General features: G+C 38.6%; 1 protein-coding gene across 1 annotated transcript; it reads left to right on the forward strand.

Annotated features, from left to right (window-relative positions):
- Window positions 1–2782: 2782 nt before the first annotated feature.
- RRP1 (ribosomal RNA processing 1) lies at window positions 2783–13502 on the forward strand (the record flags this gene model as incomplete). The annotated part of the gene is made up of 11 exons (XM_010287558.1): window positions 2783–2840; window positions 3826–3908; window positions 4858–4915; window positions 5620–5705; window positions 6755–6816; window positions 9008–9137; window positions 10574–10638; window positions 11199–11362; window positions 11945–12039; window positions 12876–12973; window positions 13483–13502. Coding segments are annotated over exons 1-11 (919 nt in total), but the record flags the coding sequence as incomplete, so codon positions are not given.
- Between the last annotated feature and the right edge of the window lie 117 nt (window positions 13503–13619).

Here is a 13619-nt window from a genome sequence, read left to right on the forward strand (position 1 = left end):
AGCTCAGAAGTGTTTCAGCACTTGTATAATTGCAGTTGATTCTCTGTTACCCATTCATATTATCTGGGTTACCTGTTACCTTCACATTCATAGTATCAAAAGCTTTTTTCCAACAAGGTTTATTACCCTACTTGGAGCTGCATACTGCTGCCTTAGAACCAAGAGTCCAGTGCGTGGGCACTTCAGTGGTGTCCCTGGACACAGCTTGTGTCTAGCCGTGCCAGTCCGAAGATGCCTACACCTGAAGGTGCCTCCTGTGCACCCTCCCCACATGGATGCAGGTTATAAGAAGCTTAGAGGGTCAGTCATAGCGTTGTGTGAATGCATAGGTCCAGTTCAGTAAACCTTCCTGTTGGAGTGATAAGGAGCACAGTGCAGAGATGCCCAAGATATTCTGTGATGTTTCTGGGTTGCTTTTTCTAGCACGCTGTGTTGCAGGCTGGACACAACACGGGAGGGAAACTGGTTATGAGCATTTGCAGAGTGCTGTGTCTGACCTAGTAAACCTTCCCGCAGTGTTTGGGAAAGCTTGCGCAGAGCCTTATGCATATGCACTCCTTTGGCTTTGAGGAAGCTGTCCTAGATCTGGCACCCCAAGAGCTAAACTGAAACTGGAATGCTGGTTGAATCTGTGTTAATTCCATGAAAAGACACTGGAGAATAGATGTTGTTTCTTCCCCTTACCTTCTTCCTTTTCCAAATGCTATTTGACCCATTACCCACATTTGACAGAGTGAAGGGCACATAAGAACAGCCTTACAGGGTCAGGCCAGTGGGCCCAATAGCCCATTATCCCATTTCTGACAGTTACCATAGATCTAGGGGTTACCCGAGGACGTAGTAAGAGAAGGCAAGTGTACACTGTATTCCTCCCAAGTACTTTCTGAGCCTCCAGCTATTTTTAGCTCTGGAGACTTCCTAAGCTGGACATGGCTTCTCTGTGTTCAGTATTGCTCCATGCATCTCATTGCAAAGTGCAGATTCCTTTAAGTTTGTGGAAGTAGCCTGCCAGATGGACAGGGGTGCCCTAATTGAAGGAAAAGGTTGCAGGTTAAGCTAATGCTGTAAGATATTGGGAAACCACCACAGGGAAATTGTTAGTTAGGATGTCAACCTTTTGCATGTTAAAGTTAGCCCACCATGAAATGCAAATGAGTAGGAAACAAGGGTGACTAATTTCCAGAGCTCTTAGATTTACTTACTGTTACATACTGTTCAAACTAGTAATATTAAAACAAAGGTTAACTTCTTTGGGCTTGGAGAGAAAATGTTATATTCAGGAGAGATTTTTTTTAAAGTTATTTATTAATTAGCAGTCTTACATCCATCCAGCATTCTGAGAGAGATGAGACTCACATGCTGGATAACCCAGCTAGATACCCTAACTTGAACAGTTGAGAAATGCTAACTTTTGAAAGAGGTGGTGGAGTTCACCTGCCATTTGCCTCAGTCAAATGTTTCACAGGTAGGCAGGACTGCTCAGTGTGGTCTGTGCTAAGGCTGAATTATGGGTCATGCTGGGGAATCTTCTTTGAAGAGCTAGAGCTCTTAATTTTCAACAAGAAGTGAAACTCCACAGAAAGCACAGAACTACTGAAGTCATGGGTGCAGATGAGCTTGAATGAGCACATTATTCCTTGGAAGTGGTCTCTTTTTTTTTTTTTTCTCCTGTTAGCTACCTTGAAACAGAAGAAGAGCATGCCATACTGGGCTGATAATGGCAAGATATTATAGAGACATTGGTAAATGAATTGGTGAAAGAATAATAAATAGTACATAGTAGTAGTAATAAAAAAAACTTATAGTAAAAGAGGAAAGATTGCTGGGTGGTTTTCTATCTGACAGAGCTGCACTTAACATGGGCCCAGATCTATAAAGGATTTATATAATTTCCACCAAAATGTGCCTCTGGTGATCTAGTCCTTGGAGATTATCTGGAACAGGAAAAATTGCAACAATTTTAATGATAGCAATGTCAAAACAGCATAACTCCCAACCAGAAATGCTAACAAGGCTTGCATTAAAGTAGCACGTCTTCAGTGAGTGGTTGTAACATTCCTAATCCAAGCTCCCACACTGTACATAGGGACAGAGTTACAATCCAAGCCCTAAAACCAAAATCGTTCTCAAGGTAGCTTTAAGGCAAAGGAGGCTTTCAGTTTTGTGGACTGTTTTGGCTAATACAATAGATTCAGGTTTTAAAGTAACCTTGCATGAATGATTATTTGCCAGCTGGTGGATGGTGACAGCAGGGCACATAAAGTTGAAAAACACAGTCTTGAAACTATTTTTTAATGACAAGGATAAGAAACTTGCTCTGAAACCTTTTGATCAGGGTCCTTTGTCAAATGGATGAAGGACTGCCTAGGACACTTTAAAGAGCCCTCGGTGTATGAAAAGCAACCCCATGGAAGTCTGTGTTCCCTAGATAGGGAAGAACTCCAGGGCCATCTTCATACGTAGCAGCTGACATCCCCTGGACTAATGATAGAATCCCTATAGCCCAATGTCTGATGCCTCTGTAGAGTTAATGCTGCCTGTGAGGTTAAGCCTGCTTCTTCTACATATCTAGTGTATAATTCTGTTAAGAAATGTTACTAATTTTAATATTTCAATTAATATTAAATCAGTGAATCAAATTATTTCATATTTAATCTTAACATTACTGCCAAATCTAAATTAAATTTCTAATAATGCTTAATATTACTAGAGGTATTGCTTCCTACATAGCATTTGGCATATTTCCTTCGCTCAGCTCTATTTCCTTTCTTTTTATGCCAGCATGACGGTAGACGATTTAACTAACGTGTTTACAGGCTTTTTGTCTGGAGAACGATGCGGTAGTGTTAAATGCTTTCAGTTGACTTGATCCAAGGAGGAGGTACTTAGTTTAGACCTAGCACTGGGTCTTAGGATTTTCGATTGGCAAACACTTGAAAATTTTTCAAGTGACAGTGATCCTTTTGGAGCAAATCTGAGCTTACTGATGATGATTACCTTTTTAATGTGATTTTTCTTGAAATCACTTGACAGTACTTAATAAGCCATAGTTTGAAAATAGATGTAGTAGGTTATTGTATCTACCTTGTAACAGTATGCTGTTATAATTTTCCTTCCCAGCAATGTATCTGATGTCATGAATAACCTGGTTTTTAAAATGTTCTTGAACACTATTACTAGATTCTGACTAGAATGTGAATTTTTACACTGTTAATAGTGAAAATATTCTTTGCTGTTAAAGTTCAGGTGATACTGTACCTCAGGACTAGCTGTAAGGAAAGTATTTTCATTATGGTTGCTCAGGCTCTTTGATTATGCATTGTAATATCAAAACAAATTTGTTGGCTGCTAGAAGCTTATTCTGTCAAAACAAGCCTCTAGTAACGAACAAAACTATTGGTAAAGTGAGTCTTTATTTAAAAAACAAAACAACCAGAAAGCTTTGTCAGTTATGCTTGAGGATTTGCATATCACCTCTGTTGCAAAATTAGATATGATGCCCTCCTTAAGAATATCTCTCAGACCTGGTGCTAAAATATGCCAGGGGACTTTATCAGAATTATTTTAGTATTCATCTCATCTCATCTCATCTGTGGTTCTTTGGAAATCTTTCTTACTTTGATACAAATTAGAAGCTTACTGTCATGGAATCACTGAACTGTACCAAGTTGCCTTCCAATTACTGTGCTTGTAGTAGGAACCAAGGTTTGCTCAAGAGAATATAACAAAACCGAAAGAAAGCAGGGAACAGAGGAAACTGCATGAAAACATTTTGGTGGAAATGTGAGACTTTCTGTTTTCAATCAAAGTACTTCTGCACCATAGGTGGCTTCAGCCAGGAAGAACTGCTGAAAATATGGAAGGGCCTATTCTATTGTATGTGGATGCAGGATAAACCTCTGCTACAGGTACAGTAACAGAGTTTATATTCGCTTGAGTGTGTCTCCTCTTAAATATACTGTAGGGACATCCTAATTTAGAATAATGAAAATTACCCTAGTGAGTTTTGCTTACCTCTTTCTTTTTTTCCCCTTCCCCTGCTGCTCATATGTGACATTTGCATTAGAGGTCACTGTAACTCAATGATCCTCACCACATGAGCAGAAGGCTCAATGGCATCCTGTTTGGAGTCGCCCTCTGAATGGCAGGTGTAGCTTTTACCTTCCAAAACCAGAAGTGAAATACATACCATTGTGAAGTGCATTGATTTGGTGGAACGAAAGCAGTAACAGCAGGTTGCCCTTAAGTGCAACTACAACATACCTGCAGCCTTTGATTAGCCTCGTTTCAAAATTTCACACTTCCTTTTCTTTTGTTAGTTCAGTGGCACTTCCTCTACTACCAACTTTGTCTCTACTACTGACTTTAGTCAACTACTACCAATTTGTCTCCATACTTTTAAAAGATACCAGTTTGGGAGTACAAAATCTTAGTAACCTCACTTAATCAGTTTTCAGATCACTTGTCTGTTTGCATGAACAAGTTTTTTTCTCTTACATAGCACAGAGAGCTCCACCTACAATTAAACTGTATGGAAACAGTACCCCTAAAGTTTTATGTCAATTGTTAATTCAAATAAATGGGATTTTTCTCCTCCTGTCTTGTCTGCTGTCAAAAAGATGACTTGTGCAGAGATCTGGTGAAATGAACAGAGCTTGATAGCCTTGAGTCTTCCCTTAAACTGACCTAATCCCAGTGGAAAGATAACTGCAATACTAATGCAGTTGTTAAGAGAATATTTTTAATTTTGAGGGATGTTTGATGATATTCATACTTCTTGCTGTTTTCTGGTTGCATGTTTAGTGAGGAGACCAAGCTCTGAAACGTGCTATGCTAACTGTATTTATTTACTTTTAGGAGGAACTTGCAGACAATATCTCACAGCTTATCCATGTGATTCAGAATACAGAGGCTCGTAAGTACTATTTAATTATGTAACACTTTGTAAGGTACTTTGATCTTTGGCGATTTTGAGGCCACTATCACAGTGCCAGAATAGAGACAGCCAGAAAGGGGTGCTTCCTTGGCTTTTTCTTTGCTTTTTGTCCAACTGCTGTGTGTGATTACATTAAGGGAAGCGTGTGATGTGGTTTGTTTCTGGTTGTTGCGGGGGAAGAGTTATATCTCCAGTGTGATATAGGTGAGACTTTGCAGGATGCGTAGCAAAGCACACTTGTCCTCTGCCTTTGCCATTCTGCATAGACTTAATTGTTCTGTGTATTTCCTACTCTTGAAGCTTTGTTTCATGAGCTGTTGAGCACCTAGTATTCAAAATGCACTTGAAATAGAGTGCACTTGAAATAGAGTGCACTTGCATGGGTGCAGAACTGAGTGCAGAATGGATATTTTGCTCTTAACTTGCCTACAAAATATAGACAAAACTGCCTCTGTAATTACACTTGTCTTTAAAAGTAGCTGTGTGCCTTTTCTTGTGTTGTTCTGAAGTTTAATTGACTTGTCCTTGTATGTGTCTCAAGCACGTCTTCCCATAGCTCTTTCCCAGTCACTAGGGAAATGCAGCCCTTTCTCATGTTAAAGTGATTTCTTGAGATTCTTTTTAGGTTATCAAAATAAACTGTTGTGCCAGACAAGCAGATATTTTTTCTTACTCTCTTACAGGACATCTGTTCATTCAGACATTTTGGCAAACTATGAACCGTGAATGGAATGGGATAGACAGTCTGCGTCTCGATAAGTACTATATGGTAATATACTAATTCTCTTGTAGATCTTTTCTGCGAGAAAAGATGTGGTGGTGGTGTGCTGGAAGGCACCTTTGTCTGCACGTGCATTTATATATATTGTAAGAGAAGACAAGTGGCTATCTTCTTGATGCATTGTAAGAGATACTTGTTTTAAAGGCTTTCACTCACCACTGCAAATCTAAAAGCCATTATAGTTTATGTCATGCTGCAAGTGCTTTCTTGTTTGCCTTCCTTTATAACATAGTGGTGTTCCTCATTTGATTTCTATACAGAATATAAATACTGTCTCAGAGGACGTTGCATTGACATTAGCTATTTAGATCAGACTGTTGAAAGACGTTTTTATGACTCTGTATAAAGTAGTTGTCACTAGAATCCCAACTTTCTCCCACTAAAGTATCCACTGTAGTACGTTCAGGTATCAGAATTCTTTCTATAGGAAACACTATATTAAAACAAATAATAAAATTAGTAAGAGAAGAATCGTAAAAGACCTACTTTACCTTTGTAAAGAACAAAATTGTATTTTCTTCTTTGAAAGAAGTTAATTGCAGGCACGTTCATTGCTGTTTTTTGTTTCTCAATGTTAGCAGAAACCAAGTATTTCAGGAAGTGAAGTGTTTTGAGTCGTTTATATGTAGCTGTTTTACATAAGGTTGTCTCTTAGCACAAGTTTCAAGTAAATTAAATTATTATTGTTATCATCTGTCCTGTACTGTTGTATTCAGTTTAAGCCATGTTTTTTTTTAAATTTGTCAGCACTTAATGAAGAAATTGGCGTGATGGAGCAAGAAGAAGCTGTGTAGTAGAAATGGTCATGGATTTTTCTGGGCTTCGGATATGAAAATAGTTTATTGTCTTTTGAGCTTCACAGCATCCTTTTGTTGCTTGACATGATAGACAAGTCTGTCAAAATGTTCATATGAGGAGGCTTTCCACCTTGTTGTGCTATGAAGAGGTTTACTAAGAAGTCTATTCACATTACAGTCATAGTAACTCCTTTATCTGTTTTCATGAACAGCATTTGTAACAATTTTTGTACCTTGCAGCTAATGCGTAGGATTTTGAGGCAGTCCTTTGAAGTGCTGAAAAGAAATGAATGGGATGAAAGGTAAGCAGATTTCTGAATGTAGTTGCATCATAAAGAAGTTGCCCAATTTACATTTATCAAATACATTTTCTTTTAATAGATCCTTTTTCTCCATAGACAGCGCTGTCAGGAAGTCTTAGCACTACGGTTTATTTGTTCCTTACATAGTTTAGAAACAAATTTAGGTGCTACGCTTCATTGAGTTAAATACACACGGCAATTGATAACTCTCACATTCACCTAAGCCATTGAGTGCATGTTTCACAGAAGGAGATTTGAGAAAGTAATTCATGTATGCTTATGCAAAACCTGAATGTAGCAACCTGTGGTTGTATGGTATTGTGTGGTATTCCAAGCAGTGGTGAAATCTGAGGGTTCCAAATTTTTCATGGAGTTTGCTAGATTTGACTGATTTAGCCAGGAGAGCTATCAGTGGAATATCACCTGTGGAGAGATTAGACAGGTAACCTGCATCCCAGAAAATACAGAAAAATAATTTTTTTTGGGGGGGTTGTGGTGGTGGTCTGATTGGCTGTGACTTTATAAATGGTGACTTGTCTCTTGTTAAGACAGAACTCCTTAATTGTAAACTGGCTTCCTGTTTATTGTATACATCAGTGGTTTTGTTTGTATTTCTTCCATATTCTACCAAATGGCAAGTAGCTGCAGTCATCTTGCTCTGTCTAGAGCTCTTGTGTGACTTCTAAGCTTGCTCTGTGTTTAAACTGATGAAGAGCTTTTAATCTTTAATTAAAAACGCTTGATAACCTGGTGTTAAGGTTATCCTTTCTCTCTCTTGCCTCGTGAAATGTGGAATGCATATGGGCATGTTTTTGTGGAAATAGAAAGGAATGCAAAGCTAAAGTACACCCCATCCCCTCTGCTCTGCCTTAATTCTGCACTGGGTAAATGCCCACATGTTGAAGAGATGAAAACACTCCTTGACAGGAACAGAAAGTATGGGAGGAGGTTTGATAAAGCCAAAGCCCTTTTTCCCCAAACACATTTCCATGGCAGAGACATGGTCACCCAAACTGATCTCTGACAAGGTTTCTTATGGCTTTGGCCTCCCTTTTTCCAGCTTCACTGAAAGAGTGGCCTGGAGGCCCTTCACCATCAGAGGAGATGGGGTGGGAAGAGAAGATCATGATTCCTTTGCAGGGTGAGGGAGCTCAAGAGCTGCCTTTCCCTCCTAGGAGGAGCCTAGAAGCTGCCTAGCATGTCTTCCATTCCTCTTTTCTTTCCAAGTGCTTTTGAAGAAAGGAGTATTAAAACTAAAATAATCTTTCTGGTTTTGGAATGCTTTAAATTCTCCTTGGAACTGGACATGTTTGTTCTAGGCAAAATTCCAGGAGGTCTCACAGAACACCAGGGGAGAAAGCGTGGAATATACACAGCTTCACTTTCCTGAAAGATAGCAAGGATAGGCCTCAGGAAAAAAAAAAAAAAAAAGTCCCCAGTGCTGCCTAGATGCAGCAATGACAGCATATCTCTGAGCCATGTCACTCCAGCAGTATTTGTTAGTACTCCAGACGTCAGTAACTGAACAGAACCACAGTCCTACTTGTACACAGCTCAGTCACTTCTGGCTTGAGCTATTGGGATGATGATTTTTTTAATGCCTAGCTTAGCCCTCGATCTGTTCCTCAGTATAATTGTTTTGCTCTAACAGACAGTGGATAACATGCTTTAATGAAGGCAAAGTCTGCACAGTTGAAATGAGTTTGAGAAAGATCAGTATTAAATTCAATCCTTGGGTGTGCACCAAAGTGAAAATCGTCTCATAAAATGGAAGGGTAAAAGGTGATGCCCATCAAGGATCGGTGAACGCAACAGCTATGTCTTTGGAATGCCCTGCTCAAACAGCAGAATCCCTCCTCCTACCCATCAATCATGAGGCATAATATAAAAATTTTCAGTCCAAATTAAGGTGTGAATTTTAAAACCGTTTTTCACTGTAGCAAATTGCATTGAATGGAATGTCTGATGCTACAAAATCATCTGGGAGCTCTGATTATGGAGTTTTTTAAAGTTTGCTTTAAGATGTGAAAATTGGTCACTGGATTTATTTCTTACAAGTGTTGGATAGCTGTCTTGAAGAACTGGTAAAACTGTGAATGATGAGAATTTATTTTCAAAGCAAATAGAATATGAGCAGTTGAATATGAATATTTTGTTCTTTTTCTTTTTTTTCCTTTTTTTTTTTTTCCAGTCTAATTGAACTCTTCCTGCAGCTACTAATGAAGGAAGTTATGGACTCAGACAGTAATGCTCCTACTGGGATAAAGTTACATTTCATTGATATCTATCTGGATGAATTGGCTAAAGTTGGTGCAAAGGAGGTTAGAAAATATGTTGTAATTTTCTTCCTGATTAATGTTAGCTGTAGCATGCAGCATTTTAGAAGAAATACAATTTTTAGATTATGTATGTTTTAACAGTTTTAAATACATTAACATTGAATAAGCATGAAGAAAGTGATTCATTACAATTTATCCTTTTACTTTTATTCATGTCTTTAGTGTAGACAGTGAGAATATAGTAGTTTCTCTCAAGTTCCTGAATACTGGTACACTGCTTCAAATTGAGGTTGGAAGTAACGATATAAAAGTTAGACTATTCTCATTTGTTTGTTTCAACAGAAAGGACTCAATGTCTTTTCTCTTGTGTGAACACGTTTGCCAGTCTTTGCTTTTGCAAAAACTGAGATAAAACCTGCTTTTGGCTGATTGTATAACACCTATGTAGAGGAAGAAAGTGAGCTTTCAAAGCTGTCTAATATTTGCTTATTCTCAGCCTCAGACCTTGTTGGCTGTGCATTGAGCAATTTACCCTCTACATCCACGTGTTCATTTTGCTGATGACATCTGTCTTTGTCTGCTGTATATTACTGTTTTGGTTGCCCTTAGTTTTGGTTGATGTTAGTGATGTAGAGTTTTGCAGCAACTGAAAGCCTGTTACTGCAGCTGTCACTGCTGAACTTCTTCCAAAGAGTATTTCTCCTGTTACTCCACCAGGGCGAGCTGCCCACTGCCCCACACCGTGTTCCAGGCTTGTGTTCATTTACCTCCTCTCCTTTCTGGCATCTGATACATCTCCTTGCAATGGACGAGGCTGTTAGCAATTTTCCATTTGTATTCTTTGCAGTCAGTATTGAAAGCAATCTTGCCTGCAGCTTTTGTGGACTGAGAGGGAGATAATGTCTGCACAAGAGAAGTGCCTGCTTGGAGCCTAAATAATTTCTGCAGCTCCACAGCCTCAAAGCTGTGGCTAAGCCACTCACAGGAAGCATGGGGAATTAGTCCCCTAGACTATTTGAAATCGCAGCTGATGCTCATAAATTGAATCTAGGGAAGGATTTTATCGTTAGTAGTACTGTAACTGACAGTGTTTTGGTCCAAGTTGTCCAGTTAAGAGAAACCCAGATCTTCATGTCTGCTACAGACCATCTGTGTGAAAGTACACAAAATTATTTGTTTTCTCTGCTTCATGTTTCCATATCTAAAATAAGAAGTTTTGTTATATTTCTGTACTCAGTAGATTGAAGTCTGCAAAGCAGTCAGCATTTTTATAATGCTTCTGGGGAATATCTGGAAGTTAGTGTTAGCAGTGGTAACAAAGAGTCACTGGATACTCCTGTCAGTTGGAATTAGAGAGTATGCTGAAAAACTTTGACTTATCTTCATAAAGAAGATCCCCCTATACCAAATATTCAAGGAAATTGTGTACACATACAATATTTACTGTACTCATTATTTTTTTCTTTCTGATCATACAGCTTACAGCAGACCAGAATCTCAAGTTCATTGAACCTTTCTGCAAAATTGCTGCCAAATCAAAGGAGTAAGTGTAATGAAAAGATAAATATTTTTAAATAATCAAGAAATTCTGCATATATCACTCCAGATGGTAATAAATGGATTGAAGAAGAGTCATAATATTCTTCAGAATGTAGAGAAAGGATATTTTACTAATGATTTGCACAGTCATTTGAAGATAACTTGTGTTTATCAAAGCTATAGATAATCTTCACAGATTTATAAGAACTATTAGCAACCTCTGCTGGTTGGTTTTGTCTCATTTTTTGGGTTTTTTTTTTTTTTTAAACATGCATAGAACAGCTGAGATGATCAGATTCTTTGTTGTTGCAGTGTAATATAGAGCAGCATATAAACAGTGAAATTTAAGAGGGAAACATTGGCGGGACACTGTTTGAATTAAAGGATTTCTGTTTAGGAAGTGACAGGTTCACTTTCCTCATCTGGAGAGCTAGATGCTTTTCCACTTTTTTCTTTCTTGCCCATTTTCCCTGTGTCCCTCAAATTTCCATATTTTTAATGTGAGAGGGGAAGGCGTGTGTGCTTCTACCTTTCAACTCTCACCGCTGCTCTCTTGTAATGCAGTCGATGTGTGCTGCATGCTGTAGCCACTGGTATCTTTGAGATCATTGTGGATCAGTCCCCCTATGCCATCGAGGACCTAATGAAAGAACTGGGTAGCAACAGTGATGAGGAGGATGTGTCTGAAGACGACAAACAGGAAGATGAAGAGGTGTTTAAAACCAAAGGTGAGGAGGAAGTACTAAATGGCCTTGGTAACACTTGCTAGGATTTAAAAATCTGTTTCTTAAAAATACATTTCTGCTCTGAACCAGCCAAACACATGTTCAAGGTGTTGTAAGGATAATTGTGTTTCCCTGTATTCCCTTTAGGTGTGCTTAAACAAAGTGACTCCAAAAGAATATCACAAAAATCAGCGGTCTCTGTAAAGCCAGGCAATATCAGCTTTCTGCAATAGTGCTAGATGATAACCCAGTCTGGCTTTTGGTTCTTGGATGTCCATACATTTTTGAAGAAGATGAGCTTTTGTGATTCCATGGGAGTTTTAAATTAAAAAAACAAAGTAAAAAAGCTGAGCAGGAAGGTTTTCAATCCAGATATACTCTGGTACAGAGGCAATTTTTTAAAAAGCACTCAGGTAGTGACACAGTTGTGTATTGCATAATGGTGACATAAAGTACTTAAATCAGTCCAGGCTCACAAGATTGCATGAAGAAAAATGCACCTGTTCTTCTGTCTATCAGAGTAGGGTGTGCTATCTTGGTTTTTACAAACTAAACATTAATACTCAGTCTTTTTTTTTTTAATAGCAGACAGATGTTTGTCAAGAAAATCAGTGCAGAGCTCTGAAAAAACAGAGGATGTTTATGAAAATGCTGATGACGGTATTGGGACTGTTCTTCAGGTTTGTGACTTGCTTGTTCTGTTATCAACACTCCCCCTTTGTTTTATTTTTTCCCATCCCTTTCAAGAAGTACAGAAATAAAGGGTGTTAATTGGATAAACATGTTACAAAAATGTAATCCCTTTCTGCCTTAATGCAAAGTGATGTTTATGTAACGTGTACTCTCTGAGTAGTTTATAAGAAAATAAATTCAGTCTAAACTATGAATTCTTCTTTCCGGTCTCCCACACCTTCTTTTTTCTGCTCCTCCCTTCCTGTTTCAAGAGTTCAAAAATGTATGCCAAAAGCCAAGTCACTGTGAGTGGTGAAGCAATCAGCATAAGTTTAATTTGCAATAAGAGCAAAAGTAATTGATGATGGGATACATAGGAGAGAGGATAACATGTTGCAATTTGGGTTTTTTTAGACCCACTTCCAGTGCAGTGTAGTGTTTTTGACAGATCCAGCCATCAAACACACATGCAGGTAGATACGCTTCATGCATCTGCGGCTTTTAAGCAAGAATTAGGACATGACACACTTTAAATCTGATATTTAGCTAAATATTTGCAGGAGGTTTGAAGGTGGCTGGCTTCTCACTTGTGTAAGAATTCAGGTTAGGAATGTTTGAGAAAGTGATACTGGGTTCAACTGTTCTGGTAATGAAGCAACCATCTGTAAAAGTCAGTATACATGTGTGAAGGTGGTGTAAATGCCAACAGTACCCCCTCTACTTTGGGTTTAAAGGAAGTGGCTGTTTAAAGGATGTGTATGCTTCTTGATAACACGAATCGCATCGGGCTATCTTGCATGAATAAGCTAACTAAGAAAAGCTGTATCATACTTTCCTCCAACAGTTTGATTACAAGGCTGTTGCTGACAAACTCTTTGAATTGGCGAGCAAGAAAAATACACCTTCCCTTAACAGAAAGCGCCTGTACAAGCTGGTCAAAAAGTGAGTCCTGTTGAAATACATCTTGCATGTGCCACCTTGTCCTAAACAACTTTTACTTTGCTTTCTCTCTACCCTCGCTTGTCCTGGTGACAGTGTCACGAGAGTGGGCTTGTCTCAAAGCCCTGGTTAACATGCATAAGGTGCCTGAAGCTTGTGCTACTGTTCTTCATTGGAACTAGACAACTGCAACTAGCTGAGGTGTATATACACTGGGTAGATTTGTACTTGGAGGATGTGACATTAGATTGTGTGTGACGCAAGTTACAGATATGGGAGAAGTGTAAAATTGCTGTTTTCTCAATACCTCAGTGATTTGGTTTCAGTTTTTGGATTTATGAGGCAGATGTCTTCTGGAATGAGCTCTTTGTAATTTCTTGTGCAAAATACGTTCTTCCTTTTTTGACAAAACCATAATAAGTACAGCGACACTATGCTGCTAATGTTATTATTGGTACTAAACCAGTAATCCTGTTTTGTTTTTCCTTCTCTCCCTTCCTCTCCACCTCCAGGTTCCAGGACTTAGCAGAAGGTAAGGACTAGGGCAGCATACAGAGACAGTGGTTTCTTTCTGTTAAAGGATATATAATGTTCCCATACAATGTGTATTGCAAATACCTCTTTCTCTCTCTTTTTTTTTTTTTTTTTT

Source organism: Phaethon lepturus, unplaced genomic scaffold, assembly GCF_000687285.1.
Source record: "Phaethon lepturus isolate BGI_N335 unplaced genomic scaffold, ASM68728v1 Scaffold57265, whole genome shotgun sequence".
NCBI lineage: Eukaryota > Metazoa > Chordata > Aves > Phaethontiformes > Phaethontidae > Phaethon > Phaethon lepturus.